Source organism: Pteropus alecto, unplaced genomic scaffold (genome assembly GCF_000325575.1).
Source record: "Pteropus alecto unplaced genomic scaffold, ASM32557v1 scaffold301, whole genome shotgun sequence".
Lineage (NCBI taxonomy): Eukaryota > Metazoa > Chordata > Mammalia > Chiroptera > Pteropodidae > Pteropus > Pteropus alecto.
The window spans coordinates 2,225,030-2,245,953 of record NW_006431043.1 but is presented as its reverse complement, the minus strand read 5'-3'; the positions used below and the strand labels follow the sequence as shown (position 1 = coordinate 2,245,953).

Here is a 20,924-nt window from a genome sequence, read left to right as displayed (position 1 = left end):
CTTCCAAGAGTATTTTATATATTCTCTTTTTGGTGGAAGTAATAAGATGGTCAAGATAAAGACATTGCTCGGTTTTGACTTTCAAATTACATTTTTTAAAAGCCAAGTCAAGAATATGAAATGCTTGGGGTCTCTTCTTAACAGATATCTCTTCTTTGGAAGATGAAAAAAATTGAGGGAAAGCGAAGAAGAATGGGGATTTGATGATGTTAGAGAAATTCTCGACCATTGTAAGAGAGTAGATAATTATGTGACCATAACAGCAAGTGTAGAAGAACCCAAGGGTATATTACTAAGGTTTAGAGGGATCTAAACCATCCAGAATCTTCTACCATTCAGAACATTGACAAATAAAAACTGCACTGGAATTGATAGTTTGGGTAAAATCATTCATGTCATTCAGAACATAAAATAAACTAATATAATATTGTATGTCAACTATAATTGGAAAACTACAAATATAAAAATAAAAATAATAAAAGCTTTGGAAATAGACCTATTTTCAAGTCCCATCTTGGCCATGTACAGTAATATTTGTGTTTATCTTCTTCAGTAAGTTATTTACTTCTCGGAGCCTTAGTTGCCTTATCAGTATAATGGATATTATAACATTGATCTCAGAATTTGAGGCTCAGCAAAAATTATTTTAAGAATGCCTAGCACATTGCTTGGTACCCATTCAACAATAGCTCTGACATTGGCAATTTTCTTCCATCTCTTTGAAGCGGTAGCAAAATATTTAATCATTTATATGAACACGTAAGAAAGTTAGGAACAAAGAACAAATAGGCAACTCAGCACTTAAAAATTAAAAGAGAAAAAAAGTTTTGCTACAGTATAGACTTCACCCTAATAGGAAAGGGGAAGGAGTGCTAGGGATGCTGAACAAACTTTTCCTCTTCACAAGTCTGACAACCTATAGTTCTACCTGTGGATTTATTCCAGAGGCCCCTGAAAATGTGGTAACATGGGCAATCGCTTCATTTTCTTTTGCACCATTTAGTGCAAAACTGACAGTCAATGAAAAAAAAAGTTTATAAATATGAAGAAGAACCTTTACCATCCTATTTATTGTTGATTTGCATATGCTTCCTATATTGCAAGTTTATCTTACATGTGAATCACTTTCAAATGACCAAAAAGGAAAACATTTCCATTCTCTAATGAGTGGTTTAAGGAGTTCAGTTTTTGGACCCCAAATTCCTCTTAGATTGTATATATATTCATGACTGACTAGAGGCAAATATTAATTACTATCTCTATGAAAACAATATTTACTTGTCCAATTTCAGTAAAATTATTAAATGTATTATTATGAAAATAATGTGCTTGTGCACTTTCTTATCTGTTGGTTGACACTTGGAATAAAAATTAGCTTGTCTCAATATAGCTAAATAAACAGGATTGAAAAGACTGTTGGATGAATTCTAAAACATTCAGCAGTTTATTATAACTGATCGGTTTAAATAAGGAACAAATTGAGATTCACTTCAAACTACTAGGCTAGGGAACACAATTAAAAGAGACACTCCTCACCTATAGAAAAGTAAAGCTGATTTTTCAGTACTGATTACAAGGTGAGAGAAGATGAACACACTGATAGCATTGCAATCAGCATTTGTAACTTGCAAGTGCTGTTTGGAATATGATTCTAAAAAGGGTAGGTGTTGCTTTACAATTTTCAGAGGAATATATCTATTGACTCCAAAGTATCACACATATAGTACCACATAAAAGATGAATTTATGAACCAAACACTGAAAGATTCTAAGAGCTGCTGTCAATGGTTACATAGGTAACTTTTCTTTCCCCTAATAAAATGAAGGAAACAAAAAATAATATTGAGAAAGAACATTAAAAGAGGGAACTTATCTTACCTCCATCCAGCTCTTCAGTCCCAAAATGATTCCTGTAGAAGAGCATGATTTCTATTTTGTAACACTTGTAGATGGTCACCAAACAAACAAGCAGCAAAAGGATAGCACCAAGCCCTCCAGCAAGTTCAACCGTGTACATCAGCTCTAGAAAAAAAAATCACAAGAGAGAATTATACCATATTTACATGCAAAATCATAAATTCGACTTGATTTCACAGTTTTGTAGGTGAGACTAGATGTGGGCAATAGATTAACACAATCACTTTCCTCTCTGCATGAAAATCTGACCTTTTACTAACTTTCTAGCTTTGTTTCCTTGGTAGCCAGATGAGGTGGTGTGTGGTAACCGTTGCTAAGCAACATTGCTTATGGTAAAAATGAATGCATGTTGGTGGATTGCATTTTGATTGAGAACTATAAATACTTGATTGTAAACAATGATTTTGGGCTTGCCTGAGTGCAGTAACTCTTACATACAAATATACACCTTGTAGGAATCCTGCAAGTTATACTTATAGGGTTGATAAAAGAAATATTGGTTCCTGATGATATAAAGCTTTTAAGCCAGGAGGGCTTCTGAACTCACCAGTGTGAATCTATCCTTCCCACCTGATCTCTCACCTGCGGTTTGGACCTAAGGGGAGCGGAGGGGTCAAACAGCACAGTTCTTGAAGGGCAATGTGGACTGTTGCATGGAGTGTTAGATGGACCACCTAATCAATACTGTTTGCTGGCCTCTGTCATGCAGTGACTCCTGTCCTATATCTTTCTGAATAAAGTGGTGCTAATGTGGCCTATGATAGCTTTGGAGGCTGAATGCTTACTTGGGTTTAAGAAGCAGGCCTGCTAGTGGATGTCATAGCAGATTATATTGGTATTTTCCTTTCACTAAGTTACTTTTTTTTTCTTTTCCTTTGTTTCTCCTTTCACTAGGCATATTACTACATACTAGCCAAAGGATTTTCTTGCCATTCACTGTATACAAATTCTCTTATATCTCTTAAATGTTTATGTTACATCAAAAAATTATCAGGCAATTTGGGGGATAAAAAATCACTTCTTTTTTCTCCTTTAGAACTCATGGACACTGTAATAAATTCAAGGCTATTGGCATTTAAACATTAAGCCAGAATGCAGAGATTTTGAAATTTACTTTAACTAATTGCTTGTGTATGCCTGTTGTCCTTCATCAAAATAATCCAAATGTTGTTACTGATGGGTAGCCATTGTTTCCTGCAGTTGACAACTACCTTGAAAAGTACTAGTTTGCTTAATTATCATTAAAGATAAATATTCCTGAAATTATGGCTCTAAAATAATAGTATTTTTGATTCTGTAACTTAGACTCCACCGATGGGTTATCCGATTTTGTAACGTAGTCAATGTAGTCTTAGACTTAGAACTTTAAAATAATATATGGTTTTGCAGTGACAGCTACTCTTGGGTTACAAGATCCTTCCTGAGATCTTGAAATGGGGTGAAATCATCATGAGTGCAGTACAGTATCAGTGTTAAATAATTTGAAAAAATTTGGCCATAATTTTCTCACAAGGACGTTTTGTGTGTGTTTGTATGTGATGTCACTTTTCCTGTAATAATTGCAGAACAAAATTCAGCCATGCTTTTCATTATCTAGTCTTTCGTTTCTAATTCAACAGTTTAATAAAAAACACACATAACTCCTGCATAATCAAGTGCATTTTCCTGCCATTATTAAAATTAAAAGGGACATAGAAAAAATCTTATAAAAAGTGATTGGACTTTATGAATTTAAGAAAGAAAAATAAAGTGAGCTATTAAATCTTTTAGAGTCTAAGTAAATTAAGTGTAAAATATTGAAAATTATATCCACAAAATTTTTATATTTGTATTTATAAATATCAGACAGCCTTATCTGTTGACTCTTGTGAAGGACTACACAAAATAGTAGTACAAAAGTACTAAGACTGAAATATAAAACGCTCTTCAGTATACCGTTTTCCTAATAATGTGTGAACAGAAAGGGTAAGTGGGTAGATAATTCTGTGGGGTACTTTGAATCTTGTTCTCTCAGGATATGTGTTAAACCACTACACACAGAAGTCTGCATAAAACTCTAACTTATGCCCATAGGCTAATTTATACACCAGAAAAATCTGATTTAAATTATACTGCATATGATGGGAGAGATAAGCATTTGGACTATGGCTTCTGTTAAGATTCATTGTTTTCTAATTTAATGCATTAAACGGTTGGAATTCATCACTCTAAAAATTCTTGCATGAGAAAAGAAATGGAAAAATAATGGAGAATGCTTATCTTCTACTTCCCAACATTACTAGTGCAAGAACCCATTGATACTACTATATTAGAAAATTTTAAGTAGTTTCTAATGAAGCTAAATATGAAGTTACTCTATCAGTAGCAATTACACTCCTAAGTATTTACTCAAAGGAAATATAAGCAGATGTCCACAGGAAAACTTGTACAAGAAGGGTCAGAGCAGTTTTATTCATAGTAGCCACAACTGGAAACAAACCAAATGCTCATTAACAGAAGATAATGAACAGGAGATACGTGTACATATTATAGGGTACATGCAGCAGAAAAAAGAATAAACTACTGATACATGTGATATACGTGAATCTCACAAAATTATGTTAGATGAAGGGAGCCAGATACAAAGTAATATTTTTTGTATAATTCTATTTAAATGAAGTCCAAGAGCGGGCCAAAATAAACCATATAGAGATCACAAAATGGATGCTTTGTGGATGGGTGATGAAAAAATTTATTGGAAAATGGCAAGAGGAAACTTTCTGGAGTAAAAGAAATATTCTGTATCATATTTCAGGGGTGGATACACAAGCATATACATTTGTCAAAACTCTGAGCTGAACACTTAAGATCTATGCCTTTTATGTTAATCATACTTCAATACTTTAAAAGTTTGATTTTTTTTTTTAAAGAGCCATTGTATGGTTCTTGACTTTTTTTGTCTGACTTATTTCGCTTAGAATGGTAATCTCGCGATCCATCCATGTTGTTGCAAAAGGCAATATTTCATCTTTTCTTATGTGAGATATAAAACTGAAAGCAACAAGTGAACAAGACAAACAAAGAGAGACTCATGGACACAGACGACAGTTTTGTGGTTATCAGAGGGAAAGGGGATGGGGAGATAGAGATGGGTAAAGGGGGGTCAAATATATGGTGACAGAAGGAGATTTAACTTTGGGTGGTGAGTACACAATGTAATATACATATGACATATTATTGAATTGTACACTTGAAACTGACACAATTTTATTAACCAATGTCACTCCAATAAATTTAAGTAAAAAAAAAGAGCCATTATAAGTTTTAACCCAAGGCCTACATGGGGAGAAGCTATAAAGAAAGCTGGGAGTCAGGAAAGCTGCTCTGGTGTAGATATGTGCCCAGGCAGACAGTGATTCTTCTGTGCTGCCCCTAAACACATCTTTTGATGCTGAAGGCATGGAACTGGGCCTGGGCATCTAGCATACCTTACACACCCAGATCAAATCAAACAGCTCTTGAAACAATCAAAAATTGTGCCTGAAACATAATCCTATTAATCTAATTAGCATAATTTTCGCTTTCTTCAGATGGTATTTATAATTCTGGTTTCTGTACACTTTAAAAAATCTTTTAAAAATCAGATATGTATAAGCTAGAGAAAATTATATAAAAGTAAGTCCTTTGTATTTTTAGAGAAATAATTGTCCAAATGTGAATTATTCCCATGTCTAGATGTCCAGAGCCACTCAAAAAATTTTATACACTATCTCAAATACACTATTCACCAGGCCAATCAATACTATTGTCTGATATGTAATGAGAAAAAGACAGCAGGGTTATGTAGCTTAGAAATTACAAAGTGGTCTTGTGTCAAAGGAATACATTTTTCAAGGTACGAACAGATGAAAGTTATATATACTTAGAGTATGGGCAATAAGCAAGACCAAGTCTTCTGAGACATGATAGTCATTTACTAATGATGGGAATACCAAAAACTGGTCCAAAGAAACAGCATTTACATGAAGCTAATTGATCCTCAGATCCTGAGAGTGTCTCTGATTTCCCCCAGATACTTTCGTAGTATCACATGCAGAAGCATGGTGTTCTTATAATATCCTTGGAAGTCAGAAAAGAAATGTGTCTTTCCCCACAGTACACACACCAGTGCTTGCTCCTCAGTTACAACATTATTTTTAGGCGAGAGTAATTTATATGCCTCCATATTATAAATAAGTGCAGGTTAAAATTTTTCCATTTGATTTAAGTTACTCACATTAGTTTATATAGCATGTGTAAACTCTCTCAAAGAAAATGGTGTATTAGATTTAGTTTTCACATTTCTTTTGCTCCAAGCTGGACACATTTATTAATATGAGTGCTACCCATTATTGCTTATACATAGGAAGACAAAATTACTAGGGGTTAAATTCTGTTACAGTTAAAGAAATGACTTGAACCCACTGCTATATTTTATCTTTACACTAAAATGTGAAAAGTGTTGCCCCAGCAAATGTCATTTTCCTTTTGAAATGGAATCTGCTTTTCAGCTCAAGTTCAAGTTGCCTGGAGTGGCAGCATTTAAAAAATAGAAAGATTCCATTTCGGCACAATTCAACATCAGAGGATGGATAGAGAAAGTGCAGACCTTTTAAAATCTGTTTAGCCTTTGTGTTATTTTATTAAAATGATAGACTTTGCCCCCTTTAAGGGACTGAGACTGAATATTAAAAATTGTAAAGCAAAATTTCTAGGCAAAACCTAAGAGAAACTAGCATTTGGTTAAACACAACAAATGAACAAGTGCCAAAGAGTTACATTTAAGGGCACCAGCGATCATTTAGTTACAGGCAATTAACAATAGTCCTTGGAAAGCTCCAGTAAGGGCTAAGGGAAAGCACATTGATTATTGCTGCAGTAGTAGACTGCTTTTGGAATAAATTGCTTCAATTTGAAACTAGATTTGCTACAAGCATTTTGAGCAATGGCTACAATTTTTTCTTATCAAGACAGTTGGACCAAGCAGCTCTTTGAAAGAAACAGCTAATTAAAATAAAGCACATGCCATCTCTTAGTATATTGGGTTACATTGCAAATAATAAATGCATTTGGTTTACACTAATGTTGCTGCAATTAAATAGTACAGTTTGGGATTTAAAAAAAATGGCGTGTATTTGGTATTATTGTGTGCAAACTTTTTCTGCTAGGTATCTTTGAAGAGGTAAAGATGCTAACAAAGTTAAATCAAAGTTTATATGTATTTTTGAACTCTTCACTTGGAGTTTTCATTTTGTAACTCTATTTATACATATATAATCTTGTTTAAAGTATAACTGAAGATTTTAGGTGGCTTATTCTTCTATAGTTCCTTCTAAAATTGACTCATTCATTTATAAAGTCCTTTGAAATGCTCTGCTTCAATTTATATGCAGAAAAATGCAAGTTTGTGGGGGAAATGCATGATAGACAATATAATGATCCCAGTTTATTCATTAGCTTCACCAAGTACATTTCTTCTTCTCTCATTATATTATAAAGAGCCAAACTTTATAAGGATTTATCCATCCACATAAATTCATATGCATATTTATTTCTCTGGAGCAGTATAACTTATTTGTTCCTGGCAGGAGGATAATTATACTCAGCCTACAAAGATATTCAATTCAATTCTATAATACATCAATGCAATTTAGAAGCAGTTAAATTTTTTTTTTGGTAACACATTAAGAAGCTGAATTGCTATTCATATAATAGCAAGAAAATGTTTTGGGAAGGTATAAACTGGCATGTAAAGACAGCAGTTTTGCTCATGTAGAAGTGCTTTTTGGAACAAGGCAGGTTAATAATAATAATAAATGAAAATGGTCTCTGAATGTAGCAGCTTGATCTATGAACTAAAACAAACATTTGGGCAAAATATTACTTTCAAAGTACATTTTGCCATTTTGAAAAAAAGTTTTCAGCCAAAGGACTGAATTAGCTTTAACTTACTACCAATAAGAATGCAAATATGGTCAATGGCTAGGACCCACCATTAGGCCTAGTCAGACTAAGCTCCTATGAGCCTTTGGAACTGAATTGTCACATGTTAATAAACTATTAAAAATGAAAAATAAAATGAAAGACTAGAGAAAAAAATGCATCATTCTCTATATAGTTTGCTAGAGCCCACCCTTGGAATGTGATTTCGCTCTTCCCAAACAGATAGGAAGGGTGTTACATTTTTTTTTTTCCTATGAAGTAGAGAATATTCATAAATGTTATGTATTAAAGTACGAGTTAAAATGAATAATGAGAGTAATTGAATAAAATATGAATCCATGAGTTCATATTAATTATAAATAAATTAATAAAAAGGAAAGTTCTCCTTTAGAGTAGAATGCTAATTGGTAAATATAGAAAGAATGATAGAGCTAAGAATTATCATTGTTTTGCCATCCTAATAATTGATTCAGGCAAGTATTATCAACAGAGCCTATAATTACTGAGTGAAAGATTGATGAGGCAGGATATTCACACCATCTTAAAGTACCTCCCCACTGATTATTTATTAATAATTAAGGGGAAAATGAACACCATCTTAAGGAAGTGACCAAAATTAACATCACTAGTAATGGAACAAATTGACATCATGTACCTCCTGATGTGACACATTAAGAAGGCACAATATCATTTATGTAGCACTCCAGCCAGAAACAGGTAAATATCCAAAAAAGGAGAAAGTTATCAGAGAAACCCAACTGAGGGATATTCTACAAAAAAATAAAATGTGGTTTCTACTCTTCAAAAATGGCAATGCCATGAAAGACAAAGAAAGGCTCGAAACGATCCCAGATTAAAAGAGACTAAAAGGGCAACAACTAAATGCAATGCCTAATCCTGGATGAGCAATATGGTATAATAAATACTATTGGGACAATCTTTGAAATTAAAAATAAACTATATATAATAGCATTCTATCATTTTAAATTTTCCTGAATTTGATAAATATACTCTGGTTTTCTAAGAAAATATCTTTGTTTTTAGGAGATTCACACTGAAGAATTTAGTCACGATGTCTGTGATTCACTCTCATGTTGTTCAGCAATATGTGTTATGTGTTATATATACAGAGAGTAGCTGTATCTTTTTGTTTACCTATCTAGACAGAGATAAGACAATGATGGCAAAATGTCAATTAGTGAATCTAGCTGGAGAGGATATGTGGAAATTTATTGTTCTATTTTATGCACTTTTTCTGTAATGTTTACAGGTTTTTTTCCAAAATAAAATATTAAAAAATACAAGACAGGTCCAATGGTAAGATCACATTATTGCAAATGTTACTGTCATTAGAGTGTATTTGGGGTTGATTACTTTTGGATTAAAATTTTATTATTTACAGAGGTTCCAGTCAAGACGGCGGGGTAGATATATGTTATGCTTGCCTCTTCTCATGACCACATTAAAATTACAACTAAATTATAGAACAATCAACATGGAGAACCATCTGAAGACTAGCTGAACAGAACTTCTATAGCTTAGGATATAAAGAGGACACATTAAAACCGGTAAAAGGGGCAGAGATGTGGAACAAGCTGGTCCTGCACCCGCATGTGGTGGTTGAGCATTGGGAGTGATATCTTGCTTGCAGAGATTCCCCTGAAGGAACGAGGCACCCCAGCCCAGAGTTCCAGTGCTAGGAAAAGGAGGACCCACAAAATCTGGCTGTAAAAATCAGTGGGAATTCTGACCATCCATCCAGGTGAAATGAAAGGAACTGGGGGATTGAGATATCCTGTTAAAGGCCTGCACACAGATTCACTCTCTCATAGACACTCACCCTCGGCTCCGGTGGAAGGACAGCAACTCGGGAGGTGCCAGAGACATACAGAAAAAGACAGCCGTGTGGCTTTTGGGGGAGGACTGGAGGGACAGCCACCTTTGCCCCTATGTTGAACTCTCCTGTGAAGCCTGAAGGCAGGCGCCATCTTGCCTGTGTTGAGCCTTCCCCACACAAGGCCAATTCTGAATCTGCATTGGCCTGGTGAGGTTGGCTCTCTCCACCCAAGTGACGCCCTGAAACCTCACCCCACCAAACTTGCAAATTGCCTGTGGCTATCTCATTGATTGACAACCACTCCGTGCTCTCAGCAGGGGGGCTCATTAGACTGCAATCAACAGGCCTCAGCTCTTGCACACCTCAGGAATCAGCTTGGTAGCAGGCAACCAGCCCCAGCCTGAATTACAGTATCTCTTGAACAAATCTTGGCTGTCTGTGGGCCCGAGGCAGGTGGCAGCTAGCCTCAGTGTGATCTGAGACATTTGCAAGAGGTCACAGGCTCAGGACTGGCATCAAATCTAAATCTGCACTGGTTGGGTAAAATCTGCTTGCTTTACCCCAGTGACTCCCTGGGACCCTGCCACAACCAACTCCCATACCACCCAAAGGCTCTTTCATCTACTGAGTCTTATGGGCAGCTGGCAGGGAGCCTTAGGCCTTGGGCTGCCCTGAACCTTTTGCTAAGCTGCCCAGGCCCAGTACTGGTGGCAGTTCAATGCACTGTCTCTCTCACTTGTCTCCAGGTCCAGCACAGGCAGCAACCAACCACGGATCACTTTGTAGCTCCTACCAGGGAACCCTGGGTGGTTACAGCCAGTGGCTGACATTGGCTTGCATGAGAACCCCTCCCAAGGGACCACAGAACCAATGCACCCAGAGGCTGGCATCAGACCACATCAGAGCACTACCTGATTAGCCTCACAAGCAGCACACCACAAGGGTGGTCTCAACAGGTACACAAGACCACTGAGAAGAATCTCACTGTGTGGAGTCATCCCCCACACAGCAGCTCAGATGCTGTAACCATGACCAATCCTCATGGCCAGTCAGCCTGAGAGTCAATCCCACCCAATAATGTGCTAACAGCAATCAAAACTTAACTACAACAGGAGAACATGCACAACTCACACAAGGGACACTCCAGAAGCTTCCGGCACAGGTGATAAGGGAGACTGTGCCCCTGGGCCACAAAGGACACCTACGCATATGGCCACCTGGCCAAGACGGAGATGTAGCAAATCTACCTAATAGATAGAAACGAACACAGAGAGACAACTAAAATGAGGGGGGGAAAAAAAAACCATGCTGCAAATGAAACAATAGGAGAAAACTCCAGAAAAAGAACTAAACTAAATGGAGGCAAGCAACACATGAGAGAGTTCAAAACACTAGTTATAAAGATGCTCAATGAACTTAGGGGGAGAATAGATGATCTTGATGTGGACGTCAATGGAAAGACAGTAAGCATAAAAAAAGACATAGACACCATAAAAAAATAAAACAGTCACAAATGAAGAATACAATAACTAAAATGAAGAATACATTAGAAGGAATCAATAGTAGACTAGATGAAGCAGAGGATCAAATCAGCAATTTAGAAGATAAGATAGCAGACAACACCCAATCAGAATAGCAAAAAGAAAAAAAAAGAAAATAATGAAAAGTTTAAGGGACCTCTGAGACAATATCAAGTGCATTAACATTCACATCATAAGGGTATCAGAAGAAGAGAGAGAGAGCTAGGGATTGAGAACCTACTTGAAGAAATAATGACTGAAAATTTCCCTAACCTGGTGAAGAAAGTAGACATACAAGCCTAGGAAGCACATAGAGTCCGAAACAAGATGAACCCAAAGAGTCCCCCACCAAGACACATCATAATTAAAATCCCAAAGATTAACAGCAAAGAGAAAATCTGAAAAGTCGCAAGAGAAAAGCAATCAGTTACCTTCAAGGGAGCACCCATAAGACTGGCAGCTGATTTCTCAAAAGAATCTATGCAGGACAGAAGGACTTGGCACAAAATATTCGATGTGATGAAAACCCAGGATCTACAATCAAGACTACTCTACCCAGAAAAGCTATCATTTAGAATCGGATGACAGATAAAGAGCTTCTCAGACAAGAAAAAGCTAAAGGAATGCATTACCACCAAGCCAGTAATACAGGAAATGTTGGAGGAACTTCTTTAAGAAGAAGATGAAGAAAAAAAAGATAAAAAATGTGAATAGTAAAATGGCAATAACTACATGTCTATCAACAATTGCTTTAAATATAAATGGATTAAATGCTCCAATCAAAAGATAGGGTGGCTGAACGATTAAGAAAACAAGACTTTACATAGGCTGCCTACCAAGAGACTCACTTCAGATCTAAAGACCCACATAGACTGAAAGTAAAGGGATGAAATAAGATATTCCATGAAAATGGAAACAAACAAATAAACAAACAAAAAGCTGAGGTAGCAATACTTACACCAATCAAAATAGACTTTAAAACAAAGGCTATAACAAGAGACAAAGAAGAACTCAGTTATCCCACTTTTGGGTATTTATCTGAAGAAACCCCAAACACTACTTTGATACGACATGTGAATTCATATGTTCATTGCAGCATTATTTACAATAGCCAAGATATGGAGGCAACCTGGGTGTCCATCCAATGGACGAGTGGATAAAGAAGAGGTGATATATATATATGTATATATAATGGAATATTACTCAGCCATCTGCAACAACATGGATGGACCTAGAGGGTATTGTGCTGAGTGGAGTAGGTTAGACAGAGAAAGACAAATGCTGTACTATTTCACTTACAAGTGGAATCTAAAGAAGAAAATAAACAAAACAGAAACAAACTCAGATACAGAGAACAATTAGATGGTTGTCAAATGCGAAGAAGATGAGGGTTGCTTGAAAAAGGAGAAGGGATTAAGAAATGAAAATTGATAATTACAGAATAGTCATGAGGATGTAAAGTACAGCATAGGGAATATAGTCAATAATATTATAATAACTATGTATGGTGCCAGAAGGGTACTGGATTTATTGGAGTGATCACTTTGTAAGTTATATAATGTCTAATCACTGTGTTGTACATCTGGAACTAACATAATATTATATGTCAATGGTAAAATCTTAACATTTGCAATGTCATAGATGGACCTAGAGGATATTATGCTAAGTGAAATAAGTCAGGCAGAAAAAGACAAATACCATATGATTTCACTTACATGTGTAATCTAAGGAACAAAATAAATGAACAAAACAAAAATAGACTCATAGATACAGAGAACAAACTGGTGGTTGCCAAGGGGACCAGAGTTAGTGGATTGAGTGAATAAGGTGAAGGGATTAAGAAGTACAAATTCGTAGTTACAAAATAATCACAGGGATGTGAAGTACAGCATAGGGAATATACTCAGTAATATTGTAATGGCTATATATTGTGCCAGGTGGATACTAGAATAATAGAGGGGATCACTTCGTAAATTATATAAATGTCTAACCATTATGCTGTACACCTGAAACTAATATAAAGTTAAAAAAAAATTATTATTTACAATTATTCTAATGTAATCTGTAAAAGCCTTCAGTTTAATCTTCCAAAAACATGTCATAACCTTGGAATTTTTTTCAGTAATTGTTAGCTGATTACATGCTCATCGAAGAAAGTCCAAACCTCTTATGGTGGAATTCAAAGTCCTTCACTCCTTTAATTGAAGCAATTGATTAATCTCCAGCCAGAATCATCCCTCCAAATGTGAATTGAATTTGACATGTTTTCCCAATTCTGTACCGACTTAGAACTTCTCCTTTCCATTTATCAAAACTCTGCCAAATCTGCAAGGTAAGGCTAAGATCTACAATTTCAATGAAGCTTTTCCAACTAAAAGTGATTCATCTCCTTAGAAAATGTATTTTCTATAGCTTTTTTGGTGACTTACCGTATTGCATTATATCATTTAGTTTTGTTTATGGTTTTACATTCTAAACAATTCCTTTACCTTTGGACCTCTGCTTTGGCTGTTACCTCTGATTAGAATGTTCCTTCCCAGATTTCTGCATGCCTCCTTCTTTGCTTCTTCAAGTCTTTGCTAATATAACACCTTCCCAATTTTACCTACTGACCATTCATTCCAAGTTATGTATAGCATTTATCACTAAATAGCATAATATTTAATTTTCTTATTAATAAGTTTATTATTGTTTATTGTCTGTCTTCTCCCACTGTAATTTAAATTCTACCAGTTCAAATTATTTGTCTATTTTGTCCATAATTTTTATTGATCTATCTAGGTGCCTTGAAAACTATCTGACACATAGTAGGTTCTCAAGGAATATTTGTTGAATAAATGAATGCCTGGATGCACTAACTCAATTTTCTAATAAAAACTTAAGATTTTTGTGTACTTCCTCTCTAAAATTCCAAGAATATCTCTGCGAGCCATTTTCACAGCCAACCAGAAGGTTCAAGCAACTGACGAAGTATAGTAATTAATATGCAGTCCATTCATTTGGTAATAAAAGTTATTCTAAAGAAAAATGATCAACTTCATAGCATATACTTAGCAATGTTCTTTCATTCATAAATCCAATGACAATATAGTCTTATATGGACTTACAGAACTAGAAAAGTTTGTGTTCACTGGGCATTTAGAAATAAATTGTGTATTGCTTCGTACCTTTGATACTGTTATTCATTTTTTCTTGTCACTCGCTCATTCACTTTCTTTTTGTTTAGTAAGTAACTTAGATGTGCCAGGAGTAGTGCTTTGAGTTCCAGTGATAAAATAATGAATGAAATATGCTTCTTGCCTTAAAGGAGATCATGTCTAGTTGCAGAGGCAGGCATGTAAGCAATTATTTTAAAGCAAAATAATAAAAGCTAATATGTATTGTGCACTTGAGTGTCATTCTGCCAGGCCTTTTATATGGGTGTAAGAAATACTCTATTATAAGTATCATAACCATAGATGAGCAACTCACTTGGGGTGTTTGTGCATGTGCAGGTGCATGTTTTTGTTTCTGTTGGCTCTTAGAGATGCCAATTGGACACAGTGTGGCACAGTGCAAGGCAATGCCTGTAAAACTTTTTGGCAAATAGTTTGGTGTAGAGTACAGGGAAAGTGAATGTACGCTATGATGGGTGATGATAGGCAAATTCATATAGTGATTTCTCAGTTATAATATGTTGTTTTTTTCTCCTTTTCAAAGCAACTAGCATGTACCTTATCAATAAATATTTGTTTGAAGGAGTTGGGGTATCAATTAAGCCAGGTTTCCCAAAATTAGGGCAGAAAAATAGAACAATTATTCTCCCTAGAGTAAAACTGACATATAGCTTTTAAATGTATAATGTGGTATTAGTAAGACAGAGTTTTATCAGTGAAAATATTTCCCCTTTGAATTATAAAAGCAATGTTTAAAATAGGTCTATCTAAAGACCATAACGTGGGATGTACACAGACATTACAGATTTGCACACATACAAACGTTGAAAGTATTCATATGTAGCCTCCTTCATCTTAGATCTTATAAGATTGAGTATAATGGGGGGGGGAAATCAGACTAAGAAGGAAGATATTGCTATAATAAAGAGGAAAATGGGCCTCAGGTGACCAGCTCAGAAGATAGGACTACTGTATATCAAGGTGTCAAACTTCACTGATGCCTAAAAGAAAATCTCTTAGAAGAAAAAAGTATTTGCTTTCCCTCTACAAAGAATTTCCTTCTGAACATGTCATACAAATAGACAGGCACAGATAGAATGTTACAAAACATCTCTTGAGAGAAAATTGTCAGAGTCAAGGTGGCATTGCCATTTTACTCCTTTTTGTTAAGGGCTGCAGCATTTATCCTGAAAGCAATCCTCCACTGCAGGATATATTGTCACAGAACAGTTTGGTCTTCCATTGGGAATGCTTTGGATTGGTCAGAGAACCCAGAACATCTGGACTGCTTAGATAACTAATAGGAGAAGCCTTGTTTTCTACAGAAACATTGAACCCCTTCTAAAAATATTGTATGATTATTTGTAGTACATTAAATTGTTGAAAATAGATTTTATAAAGTATTTTACACATGTAAAAACTGATTGCATTGCAGTATACAAAATGGGATGCTTTGCTAAACCAGAATTTTATGCTATTATTATGATTTTCTTCCTTTAAGGTTTTAACATATTTTCTAATTATTGAAAACATTAGAATAAAATGTATTTGGCAAAAGCTGTTTCTCTCATGAGGCAAGTTTCATTCAAAATCTTACTGATTCCATAGAGCTAGAAACTATTAAGGCAAAAACAATAATCAAACCATATGCTGGTTCATTTCCCTCAATGGAAGAAACAGAAAAATCCATTTCTTATCTTTCTTGAATCTTTTCGATAACTCTCTGTTTTCCAAAAACATAAAAATGCGGAGGAAAATAACGGTAAATTTGCCTTTCTTTATCATTCTGTAAAGAGATACTAGTCAAGAACTTATTAACATTTTTTTTTCTCTCCCATTAACACTCTATGAAGAAATAGGCATGTTTTGGGAATTACCAATAGCAGAACCTACCATTCCTTGATTTCTTCTCAGTGAATGGTAAATAGTTCCTTAAACCATGAGAATAAAGTGAGTGACTTGTATATTTTAGTGGACTGTATAGTTGGAATACATATATGAAGGGCCTGTATTTAATAATGAATTCTCTTTTATCAAAATGACAATAGTACAGTCCTGCTTCACAAAGAATAAGGCATTATCTAATCATCTAACTCTATGTATTGATTTTTGGTACATGAAAATTAGCAGTGGCTTGAGAAAATAATGTAGAAGTAAAGATATTCTATAAAATGCAATGTTTTCTAATATAGACAGACATAAAGTGAGATCAAGACTCTATATTCAAGCAAATAAGTTTCAACATACTTTAAAAATATGCAAATAACTTGATTTTATAGCAAATAGAGTAATGATAGGTTTCCTGTAAGCATTTAAAAATTTTTCGGTGCCTATACAAAAATAGATTAATTTTCTCACCTTTTTTCCCTGACTCCATAAAACATGCTTACTGTAAAGAATTTGAAAATCACGTAAGAATACGAAGAAGAAATTAAGAGTCACATGGAATCACACAGCCCTAAGATAACCACTTTTACTACAGTTTAAATGTTCTTTTATGCATCTCTTTCTAATATATTAGGTTTTTAAGTAAACTTAACAGAGGAAAGTGATATATAATTTAAATGCTAATACTCCAAAATAGCTTATGTTTTGCGTTTTACTCTGGACAATTTGGAATAGAGTTTTCCAAGGTGGTTTATAATCCGTGTTTCTGCTAAAATGCCTCATGGTAAACTCTTTAGCCTAATTAATTTTTCATTCACATATCTATTTATCCAACTATCATTTACAGATGTCTGGTTCAATAAGGCAAGTCTAGCAGAAATTATTTAACACCACTATAGGGCTTTTTTTTTCTATTTAAATAATCATTTTGGCAACAGTTTATAAGAATTCACTGAAAAAGTAGGTTAAAACATAATCCAGTTTTAGAGAAAATACAGGTTTCAAATTTCATTTAGTCCAATTGCAGTTTTACAGATGAGGAAACTAAACTGGTATATGAATTAGGCAATAGCTGAAAATACATTTTAATAATACCAATTTTTATGTGACTACTGAGTTGCCAGTGACCGTAGTCTACTTAAGAAAATAACCAATATGGAATTTTATTGTGATATCTTTAATGTATTCCATTAAGTTAATTTCAATACTGAGATATTTAAATAATATAGACAGATATGTTTGGGGAGAATTAAAAGTTCACCCAAGCAGTTGTGAGTTGTTACCTTGTGAGATAGTATATATGAGTTTTCAAGTCATACTCATTTTACACTACACACTAGAATTAGAATTCCAAACTGATTTAAGTCAGGCAATTTATGCGTATCACTCTTTTAAGCTTTGATAATGGCATCTTCCATTTTAGTTTCCATGAATTTGACAACCATTACCAGCTAGTACTTTTAACTGCAGCTGCATATCTTAAGGAATTGTGATTTCTATTTTGCAGTTAGGAACTTGTTGTCTAAAGAGCCGAGTCAACTTTATAAATGCTTAAAACCATAAGAAAAACCCTAGGAAGAGCAACCGCTTCATTTCACTTTCAAGATTTGCAAAATGAAGTATAATGACTCAAAACTCTTGGGAATCTGTAAAATATGACAAACGGGCTACTATATACTATTAATCACCCAGGGTTTAATATGTTCTTACAAGATTCCTACTCTGGAGCTTAAGGACAATTAGTTTACAAATGACAAAAATGAAGAACAATGACACAAAGAGAGTTACTTTAGGTCATACACAAGTGAAGAGTCAAAAACAAAACACTGTCAAATAACAGTCCTTTTTTCCCCTCACAGTTCACAATTTCTTTTCAGTCAATCCTCATTCATATCAAATTTTAATTCATGATAATGATTCTTGGTTTGTTTTAAAAATGATCTTTTTGTGCTGTCTTAAATATACCACTGAATTTTTTTGTGAAGTGAAAATAAAAGTCTATTTTAATAGCATTTAAATGTCCACTTTTAATTTAAAGAAATCAACCTCCAGATATATTATCCTTCATAGAACACATGCTAAAAATAGTACATGTGCCCTAAAAATAGAGACAAACAGCTAACATATTTCTTACAGATGGCAAATGTAATTCTCAACAATAAAATCTAATACAAGTTACCATGGTAATTTATTGGAAATCAACAAGTTTTTTTCCTACTATATGACCCAAAAGAGTAGTTAGCATTTTTTATGTGTCATGTCTAATTTCTCATTTTACTGACCTGGTCATCAAAGTCCGATATACAGGAGCTGCTTATTAAGTTATACCTTGCATTTTATGACTCAGTTGTGCCATTTCTCAACTGACTGTAGGAATTCACGGCCATAAAAATGCACAGCCATCTCCTTCTCACCAACAATGTTGCTTTAATGCCCCATGATGGTGGTAGACATCCCTCTGGCAGCAGTGAGTCAACTACTAAGTACACCTAACCCATAGGTGGCACTCAATACATTTTTGGTGAATAGGAATGATTTGCTGCTTTTGCATACAACAGCGTTATACAAACCAACTTTAAGCAGCCTGCAGTGAGGTAAGATTTTGAGCAGGTTATGAAACATTGTCAATCAGCAGGTTGTTTTGACCTAGAAATAATGAGACTATTAAGTTGGTTTTGAGAATAAGTGGTGTGTTGGTGGGTGGTGGCCATGATTATGCTATTCTGTTTGTGACCTCTGATCACATATGTGGAAATATGCTATTTGAATGCTATATGATATCAGTGGGCTTCTCGCAAATATCTTAAAGTGAATTATTATGGTTTTAAACTGCCTGTTTGTCATTTTCGAACGCAAAGGTCTGAGTTCTAGTAGATTTCCTCTGCTCTCACCTCAGGTCTACTTGTGTTTTATAACTTCTGTTAGATACTAGACAGATGCCTGTTAAAATGAGTTGAACTGTTGGGTTATTGTGTTATTTTTTCTTTGCCTATTTTGCCATCATATCATTGATCAATAATATGTGGATGTTCATTTCTCATACTGTACCTGCCCTTCCTTATTACACATAATTGAGATTTAGCTGAAAACAAGTGTTCAAAACAGAAAATTAGCAGTATTTACTGCCTATCATATATCTTGTTCCTCCTTGGTTATTGCTGTTCATATAGGCTGAAATATATGCATATATCCGTATATATGTTGTTGAGACATTCCTAAGTGGATTTTCTTTTCTAAAAAGGGATATGTATGAATGATGTCCAACAATGAGAGCTCTTCATTTAAGAGGTTAATTATTTAATACTTGGAGGAATGCCCTCTCAGACAGCTCTCTGGGTAGCAAATGTGTTCTATGAAACACAATTTCATTGAATACATGAGGCAAGTAACCTCATTAAGAGTAGAGTGTGAGGGCAATGTTCAAATAGATTCAAATGTGTTGACCATGTAAAAAGAATGAGGCGATTAGTGGGAATTAGTCCCACTGACTGGTTATATTGCTCTTTCATTCGTCTCTCAAGGAAACAGTGAACTCAAGAGAGCTGGTTGCTCTTGACCTATTAGATGCTACCAAGTTTATTAGACCTTGGTATGCCAATTGTGGTCCACAGACCAGCACCAATAGCATCAATAAGGAACTTGTTTGAAATTCAAATCTTGAGTCCTGCCCCAGACTATTGAATTTGGATCACTATTTAACAAACTCCCTAGGTGATTTGTGTGTATTGTAAAGATTGCAAAAACAACAGTAAAAAAAAAAAAAAAGAAAGACAGAAAGAAAGAAAAAGAAAAAGAAAAAGAGTGTGAAGCACTGCTCTAGTGACTTCTAGTTGACTCTCCAAGAGTAGAAATACAAGGAACTTTCAACAACTGATTTAATACGAAAGGGGCCCAGACAAAGAACCTGGATACAGGGAGATCAGTGTGGACTAGTTTGGATGCTGGCTTCTTTCTTTCTTTCTTTCTTTCTTTCTTTGTTTTTGTCAATTCCTATGGTATGAGAAGCTTGAATTCTCTTGACCTTCCATTCACATCAGGTATGATCTTGGAGAGTTTTCAAGATTAAAATGCCTGTCCTTCTGATAGTCATACTGTAGGTCACTGGTTCTCAACTGTTGGCAATTTTGTACCCTGGGGACATTTGGAAATACTTGGAGACGTTTTTGGTTGTCACAACTGGGAAAGGTACCATTGGCATCTAATGGGTAGAGGCTAGGAATGTTGTTAAACATGTTGCAAGGCATAGGACAGCCCCCTACAACAAAGAATTACCCAACCCAAAGTTTCTATAGTGACAAGATTGAGAAATCTTGCTACAGACTAAGTTCGTATTACTCAAAACACATTTAATTATCCCATTCATCACGTTTACAAAGTGTGTTACATATATTGAATCAAATAACAGAAGTACAAGTTAAAGATCTTTATCAAAAATTTAACATTTAGTTAGGAAAACAAGTGAAAAATAAAATAAAGCAAATAAAGCATTTCCACTGACTATGCCCACGTATAATTAAATACTGAGCTTTGTCCCACATGATTACTTCAATATGAATGATTAAAAACCGAAGGGTTTATCATTCTTGGTTCTCAATATTGGTTTTGTCCAGGGTCTTCCCCATGTTAGTTATTAATTGAGAAATAAGCG

General features: G+C 34.8%; 1 protein-coding gene across 2 annotated transcripts in view; it reads right to left on the bottom strand.

The window, feature by feature from the left end:
* Positions 1-20,924, bottom strand: part of IL1RAPL1 (interleukin 1 receptor accessory protein like 1) — a 1,242,120-nt gene that overhangs the window by 9,819 nt on the left and 1,211,377 nt on the right. For both annotated transcript variants that reach the window (XM_006905511.3, XM_015595605.2), the window contains one exon: positions 1,878-2,021. In XM_006905511.3, the coding sequence (XP_006905573.1) occupies positions 1,878-2,021 (144 nt within the window). The remainder of the gene's footprint in view (positions 1-1,877; positions 2,022-20,924) is intronic.